This window comes from Coptis chinensis, chromosome 7 (genome assembly GCF_015680905.1).
Source record: "Coptis chinensis isolate HL-2020 chromosome 7, ASM1568090v1, whole genome shotgun sequence".
Lineage (NCBI taxonomy): Eukaryota > Viridiplantae > Streptophyta > Magnoliopsida > Ranunculales > Ranunculaceae > Coptis > Coptis chinensis.
The window spans coordinates 78,461,311-78,480,821 of NC_141462.1; the positions used below are offsets into that span (position 1 = coordinate 78,461,311).

Sequence of the window (19,511 nt, forward strand, 5' to 3'; positions counted from 1 at the left end):
ATTGTATTTGTTCACATGTTTGAAAACGTCCCTCGGACATTGGATTTGGAAACCAGATTTTGGTATAATTGAAACGGTGCTCACATCAATAATAATGCAGGCAATCCCAACAAGAAGTTCAATTTTCCTCGCCGATTTTGCAAGGTGTGGAATAATTTTTTCTTCTCTTTTATCGGAAATTAGATGCTTTGTGAATTGTGATTGTATTTTCTACACAATCATACGACTCTGGATACAATTATTTTTCCCCGGTAATATAATATTAATTATTTTATCTGTATTCTTATGTTCTTTATCATTAAAGGTCCGTGTGATCGTTGCTGGATGCTGTCTAATTATCAGCTTCTTTCTGTTTATAATGAACTGATTAGTTCCGTTACTCATTGCATTAAAAGGAGTATGGGATTGTTAAATGAATATATACTTCGGGAAAAATTAGAGATGCTAGGAAATACATAGAGAAGAAGCTAAACACTCCCTGAGATGTTTCATATATGTTTTAGAAATATCAGAATTGTTGGGTAACTGTTATAACCAAGTCAGGAGTAAACTCAAAATATTAAGTATCTTTTAGATTTGACAAAGACGACTGCAACAAGGATGATGTAAAATACTTGCTCTTTTACTAATGTTTTATTTTCTCTTTAAGTGTCATTGCATTTTGCTATCTGCATAGTTATTTATATTCTTTCTTTGTACTTTTTCTTTACTTCCTTCAGTTCCACGTTAGAATCGGGTCTGTTTCTTTGCATACCAAATAGCATTCTCTACTAGGGAATAAAAAAGAGCCTATGCCAAATAAACATGAGGACCTTTGTGGCAAGACTTAGGACACCCTTTTTCAAATCGTTCACTAGTATGTTTTCAAGGTCATTTATTTGGTGATCCCGCATCGGCCTCTATTCTACCTAGGCCACATTATCTATTGATTTCCGGCCTTCAAATTACTCAATATTAGTACATGAATGATTCATAGCTTTTCTCTATCTAATATGCTGCCTTTCAGATGTGCCTTTAGTAGTTTAGTGGATTGTTTGACAGTTGGGAGATGCATATCATGAGATACCCACACCATTGTTTGATCACGTCTCTCTCTCTCTCTCTCTCTTTTCTCCCAGAATGTTTCTTTTTGGGTTCCTAACTAGTCATTGACATGTGTGGCCAAGAAGTACATAGCAGCTGTGGTTCCTGTTGCTTGTATAAGTCCATGTTTCTTTATATTATTAACACCTATCAAATCCAATCTCATCATCTGTCATACTAATATGTGTGTGGTTTTCACATCGATTTAGGTTATGTTCAATGCAGTCTTAGAACACGCATGCAGTGAGCAAGGGCAAAGAATGTCCGCTATGGATAGCTCCAAAGCAGAAATGCCGGAGACATGCTTGATCGTCTCACACTTACTTACAACAGTCTCCCATTATCTTTCTCACACTTACTTACAACACATGTATAAAAAAACAGGTATATAACTTGCGCCGATTATCACATCCGTGCACATACCAACCGCATCATAAATTCATACCTTTTGTTGTTGTTGCAACTTACTTATACTTGATACTAATTATTCCTTTTGTGATTTCTGATTATAGAACCCATCAAGCAGCTATCACCACCATTTTTATTCATCTCTTTATATTATGCCTTAACTTTTTGTCTTTGGTTTCAGGTATGGGATCACCAAAAGATCATAGTAATACCTCGATCATTATATATTCACAAGTGATGAGCGTCTAACCGTAACGTGGACATCTTGTGGGACTTTTGTGGAGAGTAAGATATCAAGGATCTTGGTGATTTCGTGGTATGTGTTATCTCTTGTTTTGGTTGTGAACTTGCCATTGATCTTTCCAAATTAAGTGAATTTAATATTCTCACTGGTATTTATCAAGTATTTGTTCAATCGTATTGCAGGCTAACCCGGATTATAAAGGTATGTCATCATATATTGTAGGCCTTGGGAGGTGCCTCTCTCTCTCCCAATAGGCTTATTTTATTTTTGTGGTCCCTTTTATGACTTTATTTAATTTGCTTGCGTGTCCCGCTTGGTGTAATTGATTCACACACATGCAATGCTGGTGCATTTGGCCAGTTCGCCACTAATGCCAGTTTTGTTATGGGTGCTGGAAAACTCCTTAAGGTATGTCTATGATTTCTTTATAGCTTATTGATATTCCAATCCCATCCAGTCAACACTACACCAAAAAGGTGATTTAGTAATGCACTCCTTTTTCACTTAGTAACGTTTTTTCACCGTGACACACTTACTAACGTTTACAAAGCGTAACTATATAATTTTTTCCGTTACTTAATTTCAGATAAATATCAGAATTAATTTCTCACGGTGAGCTAACACATTGATACCGTTAGAAAAAACAAATCAGAAAAATAAAAGACATTCCAAAACCAAAGGATGCCGCACTCATCTCTCACTTTCTCACTTTTAGAGGGCCGAGATGTGGATAGCTCAAACCTAGATAACATGATCTAAAAAGAATTGATGGTAAGTTATTTGTCTTCTTCTTCTCTTTTTTGGGTTTGGAAAATTTAGATTTTTTATTTTCGCTCCTTCCTCTTGGGTTTTTCTCGTTATTAGTAAATATTCTTCAATTCTTTTCTTGACTTGTTTTCATTATTGGCGTTGGGTTTAATTGGATTTCAGATTTTTGTTTTAGAACGAGGTAGGGGTTTGTCAATGGTACGCTCAACATTTCTGATTGGGTCAATTAATTTTGCTAAGGGGTATTTGAACACAAGTGTGTCGGTTATCTCTTAATATTCGCTGAATATTTTAAATTGTTTCATAAAAATTATGGCGTTATTCAAAAGTTCTATTTTTTCACCCTTCGCAGATGTTGTTTCAATCTCTTGGTTCCAGGGAAAAAGGTACGAAAACGGTGAAATTTAGAATTTTGTTGTTAGTTTTAGTGTGGATTCCCAATAGATTTTTCTTGTTGATCTTTGATTAACATGGTTGTAGACTTGATGCGGAAACAGTGATAAAATGATTCTACCTCCTGAAATAGGCCGCGGACATTATCTACCATACCTTTAGATATGGGCACAGAGTCGTAGACACATAGTTATGTAATCGGCTATAGCTTATAAGCCACCATTGGTTGATGTTATAACCGTGTGAACTACAGAATTATGAGGCATTACTTGGAATCACTCTATTCAAATTTGTGGTCTCATACAACTATTACTGTACTAACAGTGGCAATGTTAGATCAATGATGTGTATTTTTATTAGCACCCATCTTTTATGATCCTTAACTTATTTATCCTAACTCATGTTCTGCTAGCCTAACTCATTTAATGTGTGTACCGGAATCAGGGGGAAACAACATTGTTAGTGGTGTTGCCAAAACAATTAAGACACTTCCAGAAGCATCCACTCGCAATAGTGAATGTCAAAGGAAGGGCAGAGGGAACTTCAATACAGGAGGTGATTTTTAAGCCGGAGGTATGTATGGACTCCACTCTCTTCACCTGCCTTTTCATCTTAGCGTAAAGCTCAAGCCATGAACTATCCTTTCTTATTCTCGCAGCAAGCAATCAGGTCAGATCGGGTCTCAAGAGACCAACAAAGTCATACTTTATAGGGGTTGGGGAATGGAGCAGAGCAATGTGGTATGAATGAAAAGAAAAACACGAAAAAGAACAATGACATGTAGGGAGGGCAGCCGGGAGGTGGTTTCTCCTCGACTTATGGAAGCCATTAGGCTCGAATGTGGATTGCAGAGCAACAAAGAAGTGGAAACCTTGTAGGGAAACATCGATTTGGCAGAGATGTTAGTGCTTTGCGATGCACACTTCTATAAAGGTCTTATTCATATGGTCAAGTCCGTGTGGATCTTTCAAAGACTTACACACCTACCCTCGAGCATTCGCAAGTGAAGTGTTACAATGCCTTTTGTCAATTATCGTATACACAAACCGGTTCTCGAGCTCGATTTCACTTTTTCCACATTATTTCTCCATGATATCGAGTTCCATGCTTGCCCTATACTTGGTAAAATTAAATGATGTATACATGTGCAGTAGGACGTAATCTATAAGTTTCGTGCATAATATGACTGTCCCAAATATACGTGTGGCGTCAATCTACACAAGTCATCTTAAACCCGACATCCTGTTTTCCTATTCTTGTGCCGCATTAACTTGCCCCCTTTCCCTATTGCAATATTTTTTTGGGGAGACAGGATAATGGAAAATATTATTTGATCGTTGTCATTACTCGGTTAAAGTTATTGACTCTGAGCTATTAACACCTTGGATTAGACTCAGTAAATGTTTGGGGTGTTCAAGCCTAAAATTGTATTTAAATTCGCTTCTTTGGTGAGATGGTGGATCATGTTTAGATCAGTTTGATTGGGATGAGATTTGATCCGATTACCATATTTACATGAATTCGCTTTTATTGGCCTTGTGCCCTTTGTTAGTTATTTGTAGATTGGGTTTTCCATTTCTTGACTTTTCTTTGTTGTATTTTGGTGTTCTTTCTTTTTGGATTGTTGGATTTTTGCTACGTGAGTTTCCTAGTGATGTAATAGCATAGCTGTTAATAAGTAATTATTATTATTTTTGAATTTTGAACTAGGGTTAGGCAGACTTTCTGTGTATTAAAATGAGAATCTCTAGTACACTTTCCCTGTAACATCCTCCCTTACTGTAGCAAGTTTTTTATCTAAAGGAGGGACAGAGTAAACAACATGGTGTTTAAGAGAGGTACTTAGTCCAGCAAGGTAGTCTGCTGCAAAGTTACACTCCCTGAATACGTGAACAAAATCAATAGATTCAACCTAATACATAAAGATATGAGAGAAATATGCCTTGAATACGTCATCTACAGAGTTGGATAAGTTAGAGTTGGATAAGTTAGCTAAGTAATATGCTTTTACTTCCCTATAAACATTTGAGAGAAAAGGACCTCTTGTAGCTTGGAAATGTGAAATCTGATGGCAAAGAATTAAATTACAGCCAGCACCATGGAGCAATTTCGTGCCTTTAAGAATTTGGACTGCCATCAGGGAGTCGGTTTCTACTAAAACCTTAGAAATATCATGTTGATGGCAGAGAAGAAGAGAAGACCAATCTCGATTGCTTTAAGTTCTTGAAATAAAAAATCATCTTTGAGATCCTCTTCCAAAGATAGGTAAATGTAACATTACCAAGATGATCAATGCCTAAACCTCCATAGCCGAAACTCGCTCATTTTACTAGAGCCATATGTGTTCAGTTTTGTATATCCCAGGAGGAAACTTCCATTTACAATGAGGAGTCTTGGACTTGAACTTAACTTGAATGTCAAGTCTAATGAGCAAGCTTCTTGTTTTGACCAAGATCAAAATTGTGTCTATTCTTATTCCCAAATAAACTTTCATTTATTTGAGAATAGAATATGCAACATGCCTCCAAGTGTTTGAGCAATTCTTGAAATCTAGGGTACTGCAATTGGGCTAATAGTTAAGTACCTGAAATCGGTTTCAAGCTTGTCTTGTTATTTACGCCAAAAACTGATTTTTTTCTTTGGAACTTATTAATGGTTAGATGCAAACACTCAAATGCATATAGCTTTCTTTGTTGTAGAACTACAATCTATCATTCTCAGATGGGTCATGGCTGCATTTATCTGTATGCTTGATTATGTTCCAAACCTGTCTTTCATATGTTTACAATTTTTCCCATTTCCCGTTTTCATTTTCGTTATTTGTTTTCTGTTACCCTTTTTTATGTTGATGTTCCTTTTATATATTTAAACAAAAGTGTTATATAAATTAAGGGTGCTTTTCAATGTCACTATATATATGGAGAAGCAGGGAAGTAACAAAGAGAAGTATGGTCCTTGGTAGTTTTAATCAACTGTTTGTCTAACTAGCCTATTGTTTTTCTCACAGGGCATACATATTCTTTAGTTCACCTATTCCAAAGGAATTGGTTAGCCTCATCAAGAATGATACTAGTGTATTACCTCGAATAGGTGCATATAAAGAGATTTCTTTCCTCATTTATCTATTTATGAGTGACAATATTTTTTTTTGGTTTTGGGTGATAGTTTATATGCTTAACAGTGATCCTCTATAATTTGGGGTGTGAACTTGCAGATGAATTTGGAGTATTTTGTCATAGATAGTCAGGTATTGTGCTTACAACTTTTGTTAGTTACCTTCATTTTGTGTCCATTCAGACTGGGTGAGCATGTAAACGAACACCTAAGTTCTTTATTTAGAAGAAAAAGGTTTAAAAGCCGACATATGGGGCTGAATGAGACTTATCTTTAATTATGTTATAGCTGTAAATGATGATATAGTAGAGGAAAGTGTGCGACTGTAATAACAAGATCCCAGAATGTATACTATACTTTTAGTGGATTCGTATATCTTTTAAGGGATTAATTCTAAATCATTGATATTCTTTTGAGTTCTTCTGTATGGTATTATCAGAGATAATAAGAAAGCAATGGAGGAAGTTTTCGGGGGGAATGTTGAGAATTTTCGCCACTATGATGTCTGTTTGAACGTGATGGCCAGTCGTATTGCTGCAGTTTGTGCTTCAATAAGGGTATGCATTTGTCGGAGCTGAAATTGTTTAATTATTTTGACTTTGGTTAAGTCTTGTGATGTCTATGGTTGGTTGCCATTATATTGTCAAAGGAGGCTTCTATAGCGGCTTTTTTAGTGAAAATAGTTGCAGGATATTTTGGAAACCCAACGCTTTGCGCCTCTGCCTCACCCTTTAGAGGGATCAGACTGCTTGAAGTCCATTTTATTTTCCCACTTTTTTGGTTACAGAATAAAATCTTTGTTGTTGGAGCTCTTTAACATACTCCTTTTGTTTTTGTTGAAACTTGTTTCTCATTTTGGGAAGAGTAACCTTTAATTCTATATGAAGATTAACAGTAGGCTAGGAATAAGTGTTTTTTTTCTTGGGTAATTGTCTTTCGAGAAATTGAGGGAATTTTTGGCATTTAAGTGTTCACTGGAAGTATGTATGAGAGCATAAAAATTGTTGAAACCTAAGTCAGATGGACATTTCATATTCTTGAACCCCAAAAAAAAAATCTTCCCCATTCAAAAACTCAATTTGTAGTCTATTCCGTTCTAAAAGTTGTCTAAATTCCTTCATGCAGTCTATTCAATGAGTTTTTGTTTTGGAAGATGGATTCTTATATGTGAGTAGTGTGAATGTATGGTGTATATATATATTCGAAGTGTGGTATCTCGGGTTGGAACTAATAGAAGTGTATAACACTGATATAAGTGGAAGTGATGTATATGTTGTTTTCATTTTAATTTTGGTATATAATTTATAGTGTCTTTTTTATTCGAGGATTGGTTATTTGACTTAACTGGCATTGGTCGAGATGGTTAAGTAGCTGGTTCTACGAATCAATATATTTGAGTAGTTAGTTCTAAGAATCAATATATTATTTGATTTTCAGGTTATGACAGGATTTGTGTTTATGAAATGTTGAAAATATAAAGGAGATTCTGCCGAAATTTTTATGTCTTTCGTCAAGGTGTCTGACAAGGTTATAGGGTTTTGGGGAGTTACTTAAACTTTCATGTCTATACTATGTTTCTATTGCTACTAGCCTACTACCATATTCTCTTTTCTGAATTTCGTAGTTTGAGTATAAGGAGCTACTACTTAAGAATAGGATATAAGTATATATCTATACATATTTGTTTTCTACTGCCTGATTCCTTTTTATATATTTCTATTGGTGTATAGGATGAAAGAGACTTTTCTGATGATACCATCCCAAAATCATCTCCTGATGCTTACAACTACTGAAGGTGCTAGTTCTATACAAATGACGTGAGAGTTTGAGTTTAAGGACAAGTCCTATTGATTTGGAAAATAGTGTGTATTTCATTAAGTGACAAATCCTATTTATGAAAAAAAGATGTTTTGGTGATGTTATTTTAATAAAAGATTATGTGATTGGATGTACTTATGAGATTAATTTCTTGTTTATGTTATGGACAATTGTAGAATACTCAATAAGTGGGGGTATTTTTTGGCGGAAATTATTTTTTTATATGAAATAGTTTTGTAACGGTGGAAAACCGTGAATTAAGCTTTACAAATGAGTAACACTTACAAAGCAAAGAAAACCGTTACCAAAAGAAAAATTAACCGTTACAAATTTTATAAATCAAGAAACAAAAAAAAACGTTACTAATTTTATAAAACCGTTCTCGATGTTAGAAAAGATTAACACAAAAAGGCGTTCGCATCGATTTTATAAAACCGTTACTAATGTTAGAAAAGAGTAACACCAAAAAAAACGCTTACTAATGTTATAAAACCGTTACTAAATAGTAATACAATTGAGCAAAGAAAACCGTTAGTAAATATTTTCGATTCTGAAAAAAAACCGTTAGCAAAATAATGCTTTGTAACGCTTTTAAACCGTTACAAATATTTGTAACAGATTACCCACGCCCAAACTGTTTTGGATAAAAAGCGTTACAAATATTTTTTGTAACGGTTTTTTACTGTTAGTAATAGCCTGTTATGGTATAGTGCGCATCATTCAGATTTAACACCAGAGTGGCATTAAAAGCTGTAAAGATCCACTGCCATAGTTGTTGAGAGGAACTATATTGTCAGAATAGGTGCTCGTGTGTCTCTGGGTATTGTCTGCATAGTCTACAACAAGATGCCATGTGTACCCCCAGTCTTTGCACTTTGTCGTCAGTTGCTACACCTTTTTGCAAGATCTTCCAATCTAAAGCTGTAGGCCTAGGGTGTATATAGCTGTTCCAGATACATTTGCTCCATTGAATCACCTGTTCCTTCTCTCTAATCTCTTCATATGCTGATTTTGTAGAGAAATTGCCCTTCGTATCAGGACACCACACTACATAATCACTGAAGCTTGAATCACACTTTTGTACTAACGTAATGTCCACATTCACAATCTCCATCACCTCCTGTAAGACTGAAGGAATGGACCATCGATCATCTTGCAGTAGATCACAGACCTTTGTTCTACACCCTTTCAATTCCACTGTATTGATGTTAAGCAATTGTTTCAGAGACTTAGTTCCCAACCGGTTACTTCTCCACAAATCCACATTTTCACCATCTGCCACCACCCATTGAGATCTTGGGATCACTTCATTTAACGCCTCTTTGATGCCAGCCCAAATAGAAGTAGGCTTATGAAATGTGATTATTTCTCCATCTTTGTTGAAGTACTTGGCTCTAAGGAAAATATCCATATCAGTATCACCAGCTAGTACCCCCCATGCCAATTTCATTAACATTAATGTATTCATAGTTTCCAGCCGTTTTATACCCAGTCCGCCTTTAGTCAACGGCTTACACACTCTATTCCAGCTAATAGTCACACCTTTCCTAGTGGTGGGATCACCTGACCACAAGAAATTCTTCATGAGAGTTTCAGCTTCTCTAATTACAAACATTGGCCATTTGTAAATTGCCATGTTGTAAATTGGGATGCTGCATAACACAGACACTACACCATAACAGGCTATTTGCAACACACACCTTTTTTGCTTTGTAACACTTTTTTAGCGTTGGTAAGTTGCCTACGCTATATAAGCGTTGCGAATGTTGATAAGTGTTAGTTTAATTCGGAGGAATTTCAAGAATTAATTGCTAACACTTTCAAAGTATAGCAAACCGTAGGGTAAGTGTTAGAAACTTGAAATTTTGGGCGAAAGAGGAAACGAAATAAAATCCCGCTCGTTATTTCATCGAAACATAAATAACATAAAACATAACAGAAAAAACCCTCTGTCTTCCGCTCCCTTCTCTTCTCTCAATCCCCCCATTACAAAAAAAAACCAAATAAAGTTCAAAGCTTTGATTTCGGATTTTGATTTTTAGGTTATCGCCCACCACCAGAAAACCTAATTCGTGATTTCACTACTGAGAAATCTCGAGGTAATTTAAATCGTAACTTCATCTCTTTCTTCTTCTTCTTCTTCTTCTTCTTCTTCTTCTTCTTCTTGTTCAATTGATTTTAATAATCAATTGTTGCTAAATGATTCTTCTATTCTAGCTCAACAGGTTTTATTTCCCCAAATTTGTTTTTTCAATTTTTGTACGGAATGTTAGGGTTTCTTTTTTTGTTACTCATTAGTTTGTTGATTTTTTCAGGGTAGGATTTGTTTGATTCAAGAGGAGATTTCGAAGATTGGATCTCAAGTTGAAGCTCTTAAGGTGAGCTGTTTTTATTTGTTATTAATTTGTGACAGGATATAAGGATATATCTGATACTAATACCATAATGGAAAAGAAAAAGTCTGATGTGGGAACAGACTTGCAAACGCAATTAATATACCGTTGTAAGAAGTGCCTGAGAATCATTGCATCTCAGGAGAATGTGGTTGACCACAAGCGGGGAGAGGGGAGAGATGTTTTAAATGGAAGAAGAGAAGTGATTCGTGGGACACGAGAAAGGAACCACCCGAAAGTGCTCCTCTATATTTGTTGAGCCCATGAAGTGGATGCAAGCAGGTTATATTTTAACCCAGCCTATTTATATTTTTATACTTGTTAACTTAATTTGTAAATTGTTAACCTTTGTTGTTCTGTGCTGCAGTGGAAGAGAAGTTTCAGTGCTTGGGTTGCAAGGTAAGGCTAGGTTCCTTTAATCAAGGTGTATGCAATGCAGCCAGGATTCATGGGTGAATCCAAATTTTTCAAATTACATAAGAACCGAATAGACGAATGCCATATATGAGTAGTGTTATTCGTATTGCTTGATAGTTGGACAAGAAGAGACCAAATTGGGAAGCATCAACAACTAATCATGGAGTTTTAGGTATTCGTAGCATATAATTTAGTTTGTCTTTAGGTATGCATATCATATAATTTAGTTTGTCTTTTAGCAACTTGTATGCATATCCATATCTTTTTCTTCTTTTTAAATGTTGAAGAAGGTACAGTGGAAGAGAAGTTTCAGTGCTTGGGTTGCAAGGCAAGGCTAGGTTCCTTTAACTGGGCAGGTATGCAATGCAGTTGTGATTCATGGGTGAATCCAGCTTTTCAGCTACATAAGAACCGAATAGACGAATGCCATATATGAGTAGTGCTTGATAGCTGGACAAGAAGAGACCAAATTGGGAAGCATCAACAACTAATCATGGAGTTTTAGGTATTCGTAGCATATAATTTAGTTTGTCTTTTAGCAACTTATATGCGTATCCATTTCTTTTTCTTCTTTTTAAATGTTACATTTTCATCTTTTCCCATCACATTTGTTACTCCTTTTTTGCTTCGTTTTTCAAGGTCAGTCTCATGATATTTCCAACTTTCAGGACTTTCCAGACCATGATGGTAAGTAAGCCTCTAATATACCTAGTATATGTAGATTTCATTCTATCCTTGGTGTTTCTCTCACATGTGACTTTTTCTAGGCTCGGTAAGTGATGGATGCCGGCAATCTAAAGACGTTTCGTCCAACAAGTACTTACTCTAGACCCACTGTGTTTATCGCTCAATAAAAAGCCACTGATTTTTGTGCGTAACTTAATCATGGTCAATCTTACTATTATATAAGTTCAAAAACTGCCATTTGTGTGTACTGTTTTAAATGTTAGAATTTACAACTCATTTTACTTATCAAGTATTATCATACCATTCCTTTTGCTCATATGACAAATATAATCCATGTTTTACATAGAGTTGTGTGTCTTTTCTCAACCTTGCGGCCTATGAACCCTTTGTCTTCACTTGATTTAAGTGTACTCCTTTGCATTGTATGCCTAAATATCTTGTTTTCAATGGACCACATACTTGTTTGGAATTTCGCAGGTTGTTGGAGAGGTTGAGGAAATATGGAATTTCGGGAATCTTGTCGTATGGGCTTCTTAATACTGTATTATCTTGCAACGTTTTTCTTTGTTTGGTAAGTTTGTTATAAAATACCTTCGTTTGGACCAATTCGTTAGGCTAGGAAAAAAATATGTTTTAAGTACCTTTTGTTTTTTCAACTAAAACCACCAACAGTACTGCCACCCTAAAAGAGTTACACGGTAAGAATATTTACCGTAGAGGAAAGGAGCTAGTATCTCGCCTCTAAGTTTAGAAGTTTAGTCTAAACCAACTCTGGTAGAGACTAGACACAGGTCTGTGTTGAATCTTTTCCCTCATTGTAAGAGACTAAGGACAAAAAGTTGATTAATTCACCACTGTAATTACCAGAAAGATTCAGAGGAAGCTCCTATTACCGGCTGTGGACGTAATTGTTTCTGCAATTGTTGTGTTCAAGGTATTATTCTTAAATTTGCCATATTTCATGTTTAGGTACTAGTCAATTATTGATTGTGGCATGATATATGTTTGTTTGTTTCGACACTTTAGAATAACTACTTGTAGCATCTTTGATGTTTAGGTATTAGTCGATTCACTGATTTTGGCATAATTAGTCTTTTTTTTTTTTTTTTATGATGATTGGGTATTAGTCAATTTGCTATAGTTGACATCCTTGAGAATCCTTTCATGTTTTCGTAATAGTGACTTTTAACATTTATCACGTAAACTTATTATTAGCATGTGTGATAGTTGGGTGTTAGTCAACTTGCTCTATTTGACATGCCTTACGAATCTTTCATGTTTTGGTAGTCGTGAATTTACTATATTCGGTAAACCTTAGCTTATTTGATCTTTGGGTATTTGTCACTTACCTGTTATATACGTGAGTTTGGCGCAATAGATACGTAATTCTAGTATCTTTGATGTGTAAGTGTTGTTGTTTTGCTCTACTTTAGCTTTCTTGATTTTTGGAATTTGGGTATTTCTCATTTTGATATATGTTTCTCTTGAACAGGGGTAAAACTCCCTTTGTATACATTTAAGAGGATGAAGAACGTAATGAATGAGCGAAAGGAATCATTGGCGAGATGAAAGAGTCTCCAGTTGCCTTTCGATTCACTTCTTCTTGGAGAGGTAAAGGGGCTTGATAAAATTTGCACTATTAATATTCAAGATAAACTTTTAACTATAATCCAGCTAACATGTAGTACTTGATTGCAGTGGGAAGATCGTGTGTGCAAAGAGGGCTCTTCCGCCACGATGTCACCGCTTGTGAGACTAAGGTTTGATCGATTCCTTCCTGTTTTTGTTTTGTCGAGATCCTTCATGGCCATTTTTGTAGGGATGAGAAATGACCTCGGGTGTCGAGATAAAAATGTGGACCATGCCATTGTCTAAAACTGCTTTGCATTCTGCGGGTGATTCCCCGGGAATATGGTTTCATTGCCCAGTTGAACGAAGGTCACCACCTTAAGAAGAGGCCCTCCGAAGTTTCAGGTTGATAAGGTCCTCCAACCGTTTGACGAGAACAAGTTCAATTTTACCAAGGTTGGTCAAGAGGAGGTGCTCTTCCAGTTTGAAGAGAGTGACACTGATGAAACTCAGTTCTTCCCAAGTGCCCCAATTGATACTGAAGATTCCCCAAATGTTGTTGCTATTAATGTAAGCTTCCTTACAGTAAATAAGTGAAGTTTACTTTATATTTAACGTTAATAAGTTAAACAGTTACTCGTTCATGCAAGTTATGGGTGGAGTTCTTAAATAAGAACTCAATAAAAAATGACGGAAATAAAAGTAAAAATAAACCCAAGTGTAGAAGCAGGTAGCTAGAAATTTCGCTTTTTGAAGAACTACAAACTACGGTAAGGAGCAACCTCTTCTCTGAGGTTCTTGAAATGTTATATATAAAAGCCTGCAATGCATCTTTTCCTTTCTGATGAACTCTTTGGATATGTATATTACATTTTGGTAATGTCTTGTGATTATCTTGGAGGATTCTTATTAAGCTTTATGTGAGATTGCGACAAGTGTTTGATCATGTTTTACTTAATTTCTTAGGTGAGTCCCATTGAATATGGACATGTACTTCTGATCCCTAAAATTCTCGAGCGCTTTCCTCAAAGGATTGACTGTCAAAGCTTCTTACTTGCTCTAAACATGGCTGCAGAATCAGGAAACCCATACTTCTGATTGGGTTACAACAGCTTGGGTGCATTTGCAACAATCAATCACCTCCATTTCCAGGTTTGTATTTCTTGCTCCGGTCAATTTGTAAAAAAAATTGTAATCAGTTTGTAGTGGGAAGACTAACCTAGTCAATGACAACAGGCTTATTACTTGTCAGTTCCCTTCCCTATTGAGAAGGCTCCTACCCGAAAAATAACCATAAATGGTGGCGGGGTGAAAATTTCTGAACTACTAAATTATCCTGTCAGAGGTCTTGTCTTTGAGAGCGGGAATTCTATTGAAAATTTATCTATTGTTGTATCGGATTCGTCCATTTGCCTTCAAGAAAACAACATTTTTTACAATGTGCTCATTGCTGATTCTGGAAAAAGGATCTTCCTATTGCCCCAGGTAATGATTTTTCTATTGTTTGATCACTGAAAACCTAGTATCTTATTATAGGATATAGGCCTATGTTTGGCTCAGTTTCAGTCATGCTTTTGGTAGATGGCGTCTGGTTCCCTTGTTTTATATTTTGGATACCTGATTTGATTTCCAATGCTTGCTTTTGATAGTGCCTAGCATATTGCCACATGTAATAGATACCTACACCATTACCCCTTCCTTTAGGTTTCTTATCACATTGTAAATTGTGCTGCTTGCAAATACAGCGTGCATTTCACCCTTTCTAGCTCTGGTCGCCTGATTAGATGATTCTAAAGCGCAATCGATCACTTTTGGCCACGCCAGGATCAAGTTTTGACACTGTAAGCTTGGGTTTGTAGTCCGAAATTCTATAGTAAAGTAGAATTCGCAGTCCAAACTCCCACTGTAAAATAGAGTTAGCACTTAATAGTTTTTCCTACTGTAAAATCAATCTTCACAGCGACTTTTTACTTTGTATGAAAGCATGTAAAATGACCCAAAACCTCTTTAATGTCGGTAAAGAGGTCGGCGACGTGGTAATGCCTGTTTTCAAGTTACACGAGACGTGAAATTGGCCAAACATGTTTCCTTTATTAAAAAAGAGGTTGCCCTGTCTATCATAATTTAATTAGTTGACTAGGAAATTGGTGAGCCTTCAGCCCAGTTTTCTTTTTGATTTAGTGAAGCCTTCTTGATTATAGTGGAAACTGATTTACAAGCTGGAGCTAAACACAGATATGAGGTAATATACTATAAGATTAAACAAAGTTTTGCTTTTAATTGTTGAAATATTATTAAAGTTACGATAACATTATATTTTGCTCCATTGCGCCAGCTTTTATGGGTAATTCTCATTGGATTGATCTTTGCGCTTATAATCTAGTCTTTAGCTGCTAATCTTGGCATATCCACTGGTAAGAAGCAAAATATTGTAGCTCTATCATCTACAATTGTAGGGTATTGACCGGTTCCAGACATTGCTGCTGAGAAATAAGTTCGTGCTTGATAATGTGAATCTTTCATGAATCTCCATTTGGGTTTTGATGCAGAGGTGAGAATCCCTAGTCCTTCTTTACTGTTAAGCTCAATCCACTATACCTTAGATTATCAGTATTTAGCGTTTGAATTGGTCTTGATCCCCTTATTATCTGCTTCATGATCTTTTCTTGGTCGACTATTTTATCTTAATGCTAGGATCTCTTTTGGAGCATTTGTGGAAGTAAATGGGCGTAGGGTTTTCCACAACGCAAGCTGTTATCTCTTGTTTAGGATCATAGTATGAAAAAAAAATTTATGGTGATAGTTCAACAATAAGTTTGTGAAGTTTAGAAAATCGCTCAAAGTTGTAAATGTATATGGTTGGATTAGTTTTGTACTTTATCAGTTTTTTTTCCCATATATATTATGGTTTCTTTGTAAAATAGTATGAAAATGTATTATGTACAGGATAAATTTAGTTTAAATAAGAATTGTTGATTTATGTATATGGTGCAAGAGGGGGTATCTTTTTGTAGATTTAGCTAGTCGCTACAAAATATGAGAATTTTTTTTTATCAGCAACCCATCAGCAACGGTTCATAACCGTTACAAATGATTTTTAAATTAATTTTTTTTAAAATTAACTAACAACTTTGCAACGGTTAATAACCGTTACAAATTACCAACGCTTAAAAAGCGTTTGTGAAATAAAAAAAATCGTTGCAAATGTTTTAAATTTTTGTACAAAATAGTTATAAAAAGTGTTGCAAATTATTATTGCAACGCTTAAAAAGAGTTGGAAATTTCTGTTTGCAACGCTTATTAACCGTTGCAAAATTTCCAACACTTTACCCACACCATATTTGCAACGCTTAAAAAGCGTTGCGAAAATTGTTACCGAAGGCCATATTTGCAACGCCATATTTGCAACGCTTAAAAAGCGTTGCGAAAATTATTAGCAACGTTTTTTTGCCGTTGCAAATAGCCTGTTATGGTGTAGTGAGATTTGACTAAGATAACTCTACCTTGAAATGATAATCTCCTACCAATCCAACTAGTAAGCTTTTTCTTAATCTTATCAAGAACAGGAGCAACACGTGCTCTAGTGATTTTGCCTTGATTCCAAGGAATCCCAAGGTACTTTTCAGGTAACCTCCCTTCCACCATGTTCAATTCCTGTAAAGCTGTACGTTTTCTGTCTTCATTGAAGCCTCCAAAAAACACTTTACTCTTTACTTTATTAATATGCTGACCCGATGATTCTTGATATCTTCCCAAAACATGGTTAAGCTTTTTGATACCCTTAATCCCTCCATTTGTAAAAATGATAATATCATCTGCAAAAAGCAGATGAGAAGGAGCTTCAACACTCTTAATGGTGGTTAAAGGCATCAAGTGCTTCTTAGTTCTCAGATAGAGCAGTGCTCTGCTTAGAGTGTCTTCAGCAAGAGTGAAGAGAAGTGGAGATAAGGGATCACCCTGCTTTAAGCCCTTCTTCATTGCAAAATATCCCACTGGACCTCCATTCAGTAAGATAGAAATATAAGCTGAGTTCACAATCTTTGTAATCCACTTAATCCAAGTATCTAAAAACCTAAGCCTTTTCATTACCTGAAAGAGAAAATCCCAATTCATAGTATCATAGGCCTGTGTTATATCCATCTTCAGAGCCACTGAGCCACCATATTTCTTATTCTTCATCTCATTCATGAGTTCTGAAGCCAAGCAAATGCTAGTTTGGGAGCTTCTACCTGGTACAAAACCTGTTTGTTCCTTGGTAATGATCCTATCAACCATAGAGTTCATCCTTCTTTGTAAAAGCTTTGTGATTATCTTGAACAGGAAGTTTCCCATCCATATGGGTCTAAACTGACTTAATTTCTTGGCTTCTTTGTCCTTAGGAATCAATGCAATGAAGTTAGCATTTAATCCATTAGGTAAGCACCCTTGAATGAAAAAGGATTGAATAGTAGTACACACATCCTGTTTGATAATTTCCCAACACTTGAAGTAGAAATGACCCTGAAATCCATCCGGCCCTGGAGAGCTTCCGCTTTCATAGAAAAAAACAGTTTTTTGTATTTCTTCATAGTTGGGAATTCTTGTGAGGAAATAATTATCTTCATCATCAATAAGTTTTGGAATGATACTCAGCAGTTCTGGATCATGGGTGACTGGTGTATCTTGGTACTTTGCTTCATAGAAGTTGATTACATGTTGCTTAATCTGGTCTTGTTCAGCCAAGAGAGTTCCATCTTCTTTCATAATTTCTGTCATCATAAAAGCACCTAATTTGATCTTACACATGTTATGAAAGTAAGCTGAATTTCTGTCCCCCTCTTCATCGAATTTGGTTATGCTTTTCTGCCTCAAAAGTGAAGCTCTATTTCCTTTGGCTGCATCCGGCTTGACTTCCTTCTGAACCATCTCAGCCACTAAACCATCTTCATTACTTTCATCTGCAAGCATCTGTAGTCTCACTAACTCTACCTGTGCTTTTTTTATGTTTGTGTCTACCAACCCAAAGGTCTCAGTATTCCACTTCTTGATATCCACTTTCAATCTATGTAGTTTTATCATGACTTTGATGATAGGTGGAAGATACTACTCAAAGGCTTGCTTCCAACTGTATTTTACCATATCCATAAAAGTAGTGTGTGTACACCACATTTTATTGAATCTGAAGGGGATGTTTTTTGGCTTTGGCACATAAGGATGAAAGCCAATGATTGGGGAGTGATCAGATGCATATCTGGCTTCAGCCTTGTATTTCCAACCAGCAAACTTAAGGTTCCATGCTTCATTGTAAAATACTCTGTCCAATCTGCTAGTAACTTTCCTGCATCCCAGCTGATTGTTACACCAAGTGACCTTCATGCCTTCCCAATTGCTCTCTAAAAGTTCAGTCTCGTTGATAAAATTATTAAAATCTCGCATTGCCACTCTGCTAGGTGCTCTGATTCCTTTTTTTTCCTCATTACGCAAGACCACATTGAAATCCCCAATCACTACCCATGGCGAAGTAGTATTAATGAGTTGAAGGTCTTGCCAGAGTTCTCTTCTTAGAATAAGAGAACAACTTGCATGCACAAAAGACAAAACACAATCATTGACAAGAACCGAAATATGTTGTTCAGTAACTAACACCACCCTCATATCTATGCCAATCTTGCAGAAAATTCATAAGTTACCCAATCTGGTATGAGAATCATTGTTTTACCCAACTTGCGGTAAAACACTGCAACCATAAGTATTGGGGCTTATGTTTTAAGATGGGTAAGGGTGCATTGTTCAGAAATGCATTACTCTTTAAAGACTGCCTTTCTCCCCTTCCATTTTTGTTCTCTGAGAAAGCCAATCCTCTTTACGGCAAAAGAGGAAGTGTATTCCACGGTACTAATAAAAAAACGTAGCCTTAATCCCGGGATGTAATTATCTAATGTGTAGAAGCGATATGATTTGTTGAGGGGCCATCAAGATGTACAGGACAGATGCTAGTGAAGTCTTGCAAGCTTTTAGGTGAATCATACGATAAATTCATAGCCAAACTTACAATTCTTCTGTGTCTCGTTCAATTATTGTTTTCCATGATGATGTCTATTCGGCGCAGGAATCTACTCTGAGAGCAATCTTGCTTTGGTTGGTGGTTCTTGGGAATGTACTAAGATTAGGTTTTGTGAGAAAATGAAGGAAAATTATTGCTAATTGATGTGTCGCCCCCATTTAAAGCGCAAGCATGGTGGTTGCCTCTGCTTGGAATGTCTTCTTGATTTCCCCTAGACATCTAATCTATTGTCGTTTTTTTAGAAAAATTATAAGGCTGTGGAATTTTTAGCTATGTGCAATTTGTGTCAAACTACCTTCTCTGTATTATTTCTGTGTATATTTTTAGGTGTATATTCGTGTTAGGGACATGCCTTTTGTTGAAAACCTGTATTAAATATACATGATCTGTGTATTGATGAAAATTAATATTAGAGAGGTGCTTTAACAATTTTCTGCGAAGTAAAGCATAAGGTGAACAAGAGTATCTTTGAAGACATGGGAAAAAAAGTACTTTCATGAGTTTCATCTAAAGCTTTGGTCTGAAAAATTACAGATACTGGTTTGAAGACTGATGTTCAACTGAAAATGGTTTT

General features: G+C 35.9%; 1 protein-coding gene, 3 long non-coding RNA genes and 1 pseudogene across 5 annotated transcripts; 4 read left to right on the forward strand and 1 right to left on the reverse strand.

The window, feature by feature from the left end:
* The first annotated feature begins 2,368 nt into the window (after nucleotides 1-2,368).
* Nucleotides 2,369-3,469, forward strand: LOC147489087 (uncharacterized). Its single transcript, XR_015201362.1, has 3 exons — nucleotides 2,369-2,506; nucleotides 2,856-2,889; nucleotides 3,341-3,469. It is a non-coding gene; the product is annotated as an uncharacterized LOC147489087 (long non-coding RNA).
* A 2,195-nt stretch (nucleotides 3,470-5,664) lies between these two features.
* LOC147489088 (uncharacterized) lies at nucleotides 5,665-7,880 on the forward strand. Its single transcript, XR_015203239.1, has 4 exons — nucleotides 5,665-5,986; nucleotides 6,111-6,143; nucleotides 6,450-6,567; nucleotides 7,741-7,880. It is a non-coding gene; the product is annotated as an uncharacterized LOC147489088 (long non-coding RNA).
* Nucleotides 7,881-9,822: 1,942 nt separating this feature from the next.
* On the forward strand, nucleotides 9,823-10,457 carry LOC147489089 (uncharacterized). The gene is made up of 3 exons (XR_015203110.1): nucleotides 9,823-9,927; nucleotides 10,144-10,206; nucleotides 10,364-10,457. It is a non-coding gene; the product is annotated as an uncharacterized LOC147489089 (long non-coding RNA).
* Nucleotides 10,458-10,484: 27 nt separating this feature from the next.
* Nucleotides 10,485-15,679, forward strand: LOC147489090 (GDP-L-galactose phosphorylase 2-like; annotated as a pseudogene). Its single transcript, XR_015202847.1, has 16 exons — nucleotides 10,485-10,503; nucleotides 10,589-10,620; nucleotides 10,756-10,810; nucleotides 10,929-10,994; nucleotides 11,278-11,325; nucleotides 11,406-11,454; nucleotides 11,803-11,896; nucleotides 12,187-12,259; nucleotides 12,818-12,936; nucleotides 13,024-13,084; nucleotides 13,220-13,464; nucleotides 13,861-14,046; nucleotides 14,131-14,379; nucleotides 15,096-15,136; nucleotides 15,230-15,445; nucleotides 15,589-15,679. The product of XR_015202847.1 is annotated as a GDP-L-galactose phosphorylase 2-like (transcript).
* Nucleotides 15,680-17,976: 2,297 nt separating this feature from the next.
* LOC147489091 (uncharacterized) lies at nucleotides 17,977-18,309 on the reverse strand. The gene has a single exon (XM_086574566.1). The coding sequence runs from the start codon at nucleotides 18,307-18,309 to the stop codon at nucleotides 17,977-17,979; it is 333 nt and encodes a 110-aa protein (XP_086430692.1).
* Between the last annotated feature and the right edge of the window lie 1,202 nt (nucleotides 18,310-19,511).

What these genes read in the sequence shown, in the direction of transcription:
- LOC147489091 (XM_086574566.1), bottom strand. Translation starts at nt 18,309, where the DNA reads ATGCGAGATTTTAATAATTTTATCAACGAGACTGAACTTTTAGAGAGC.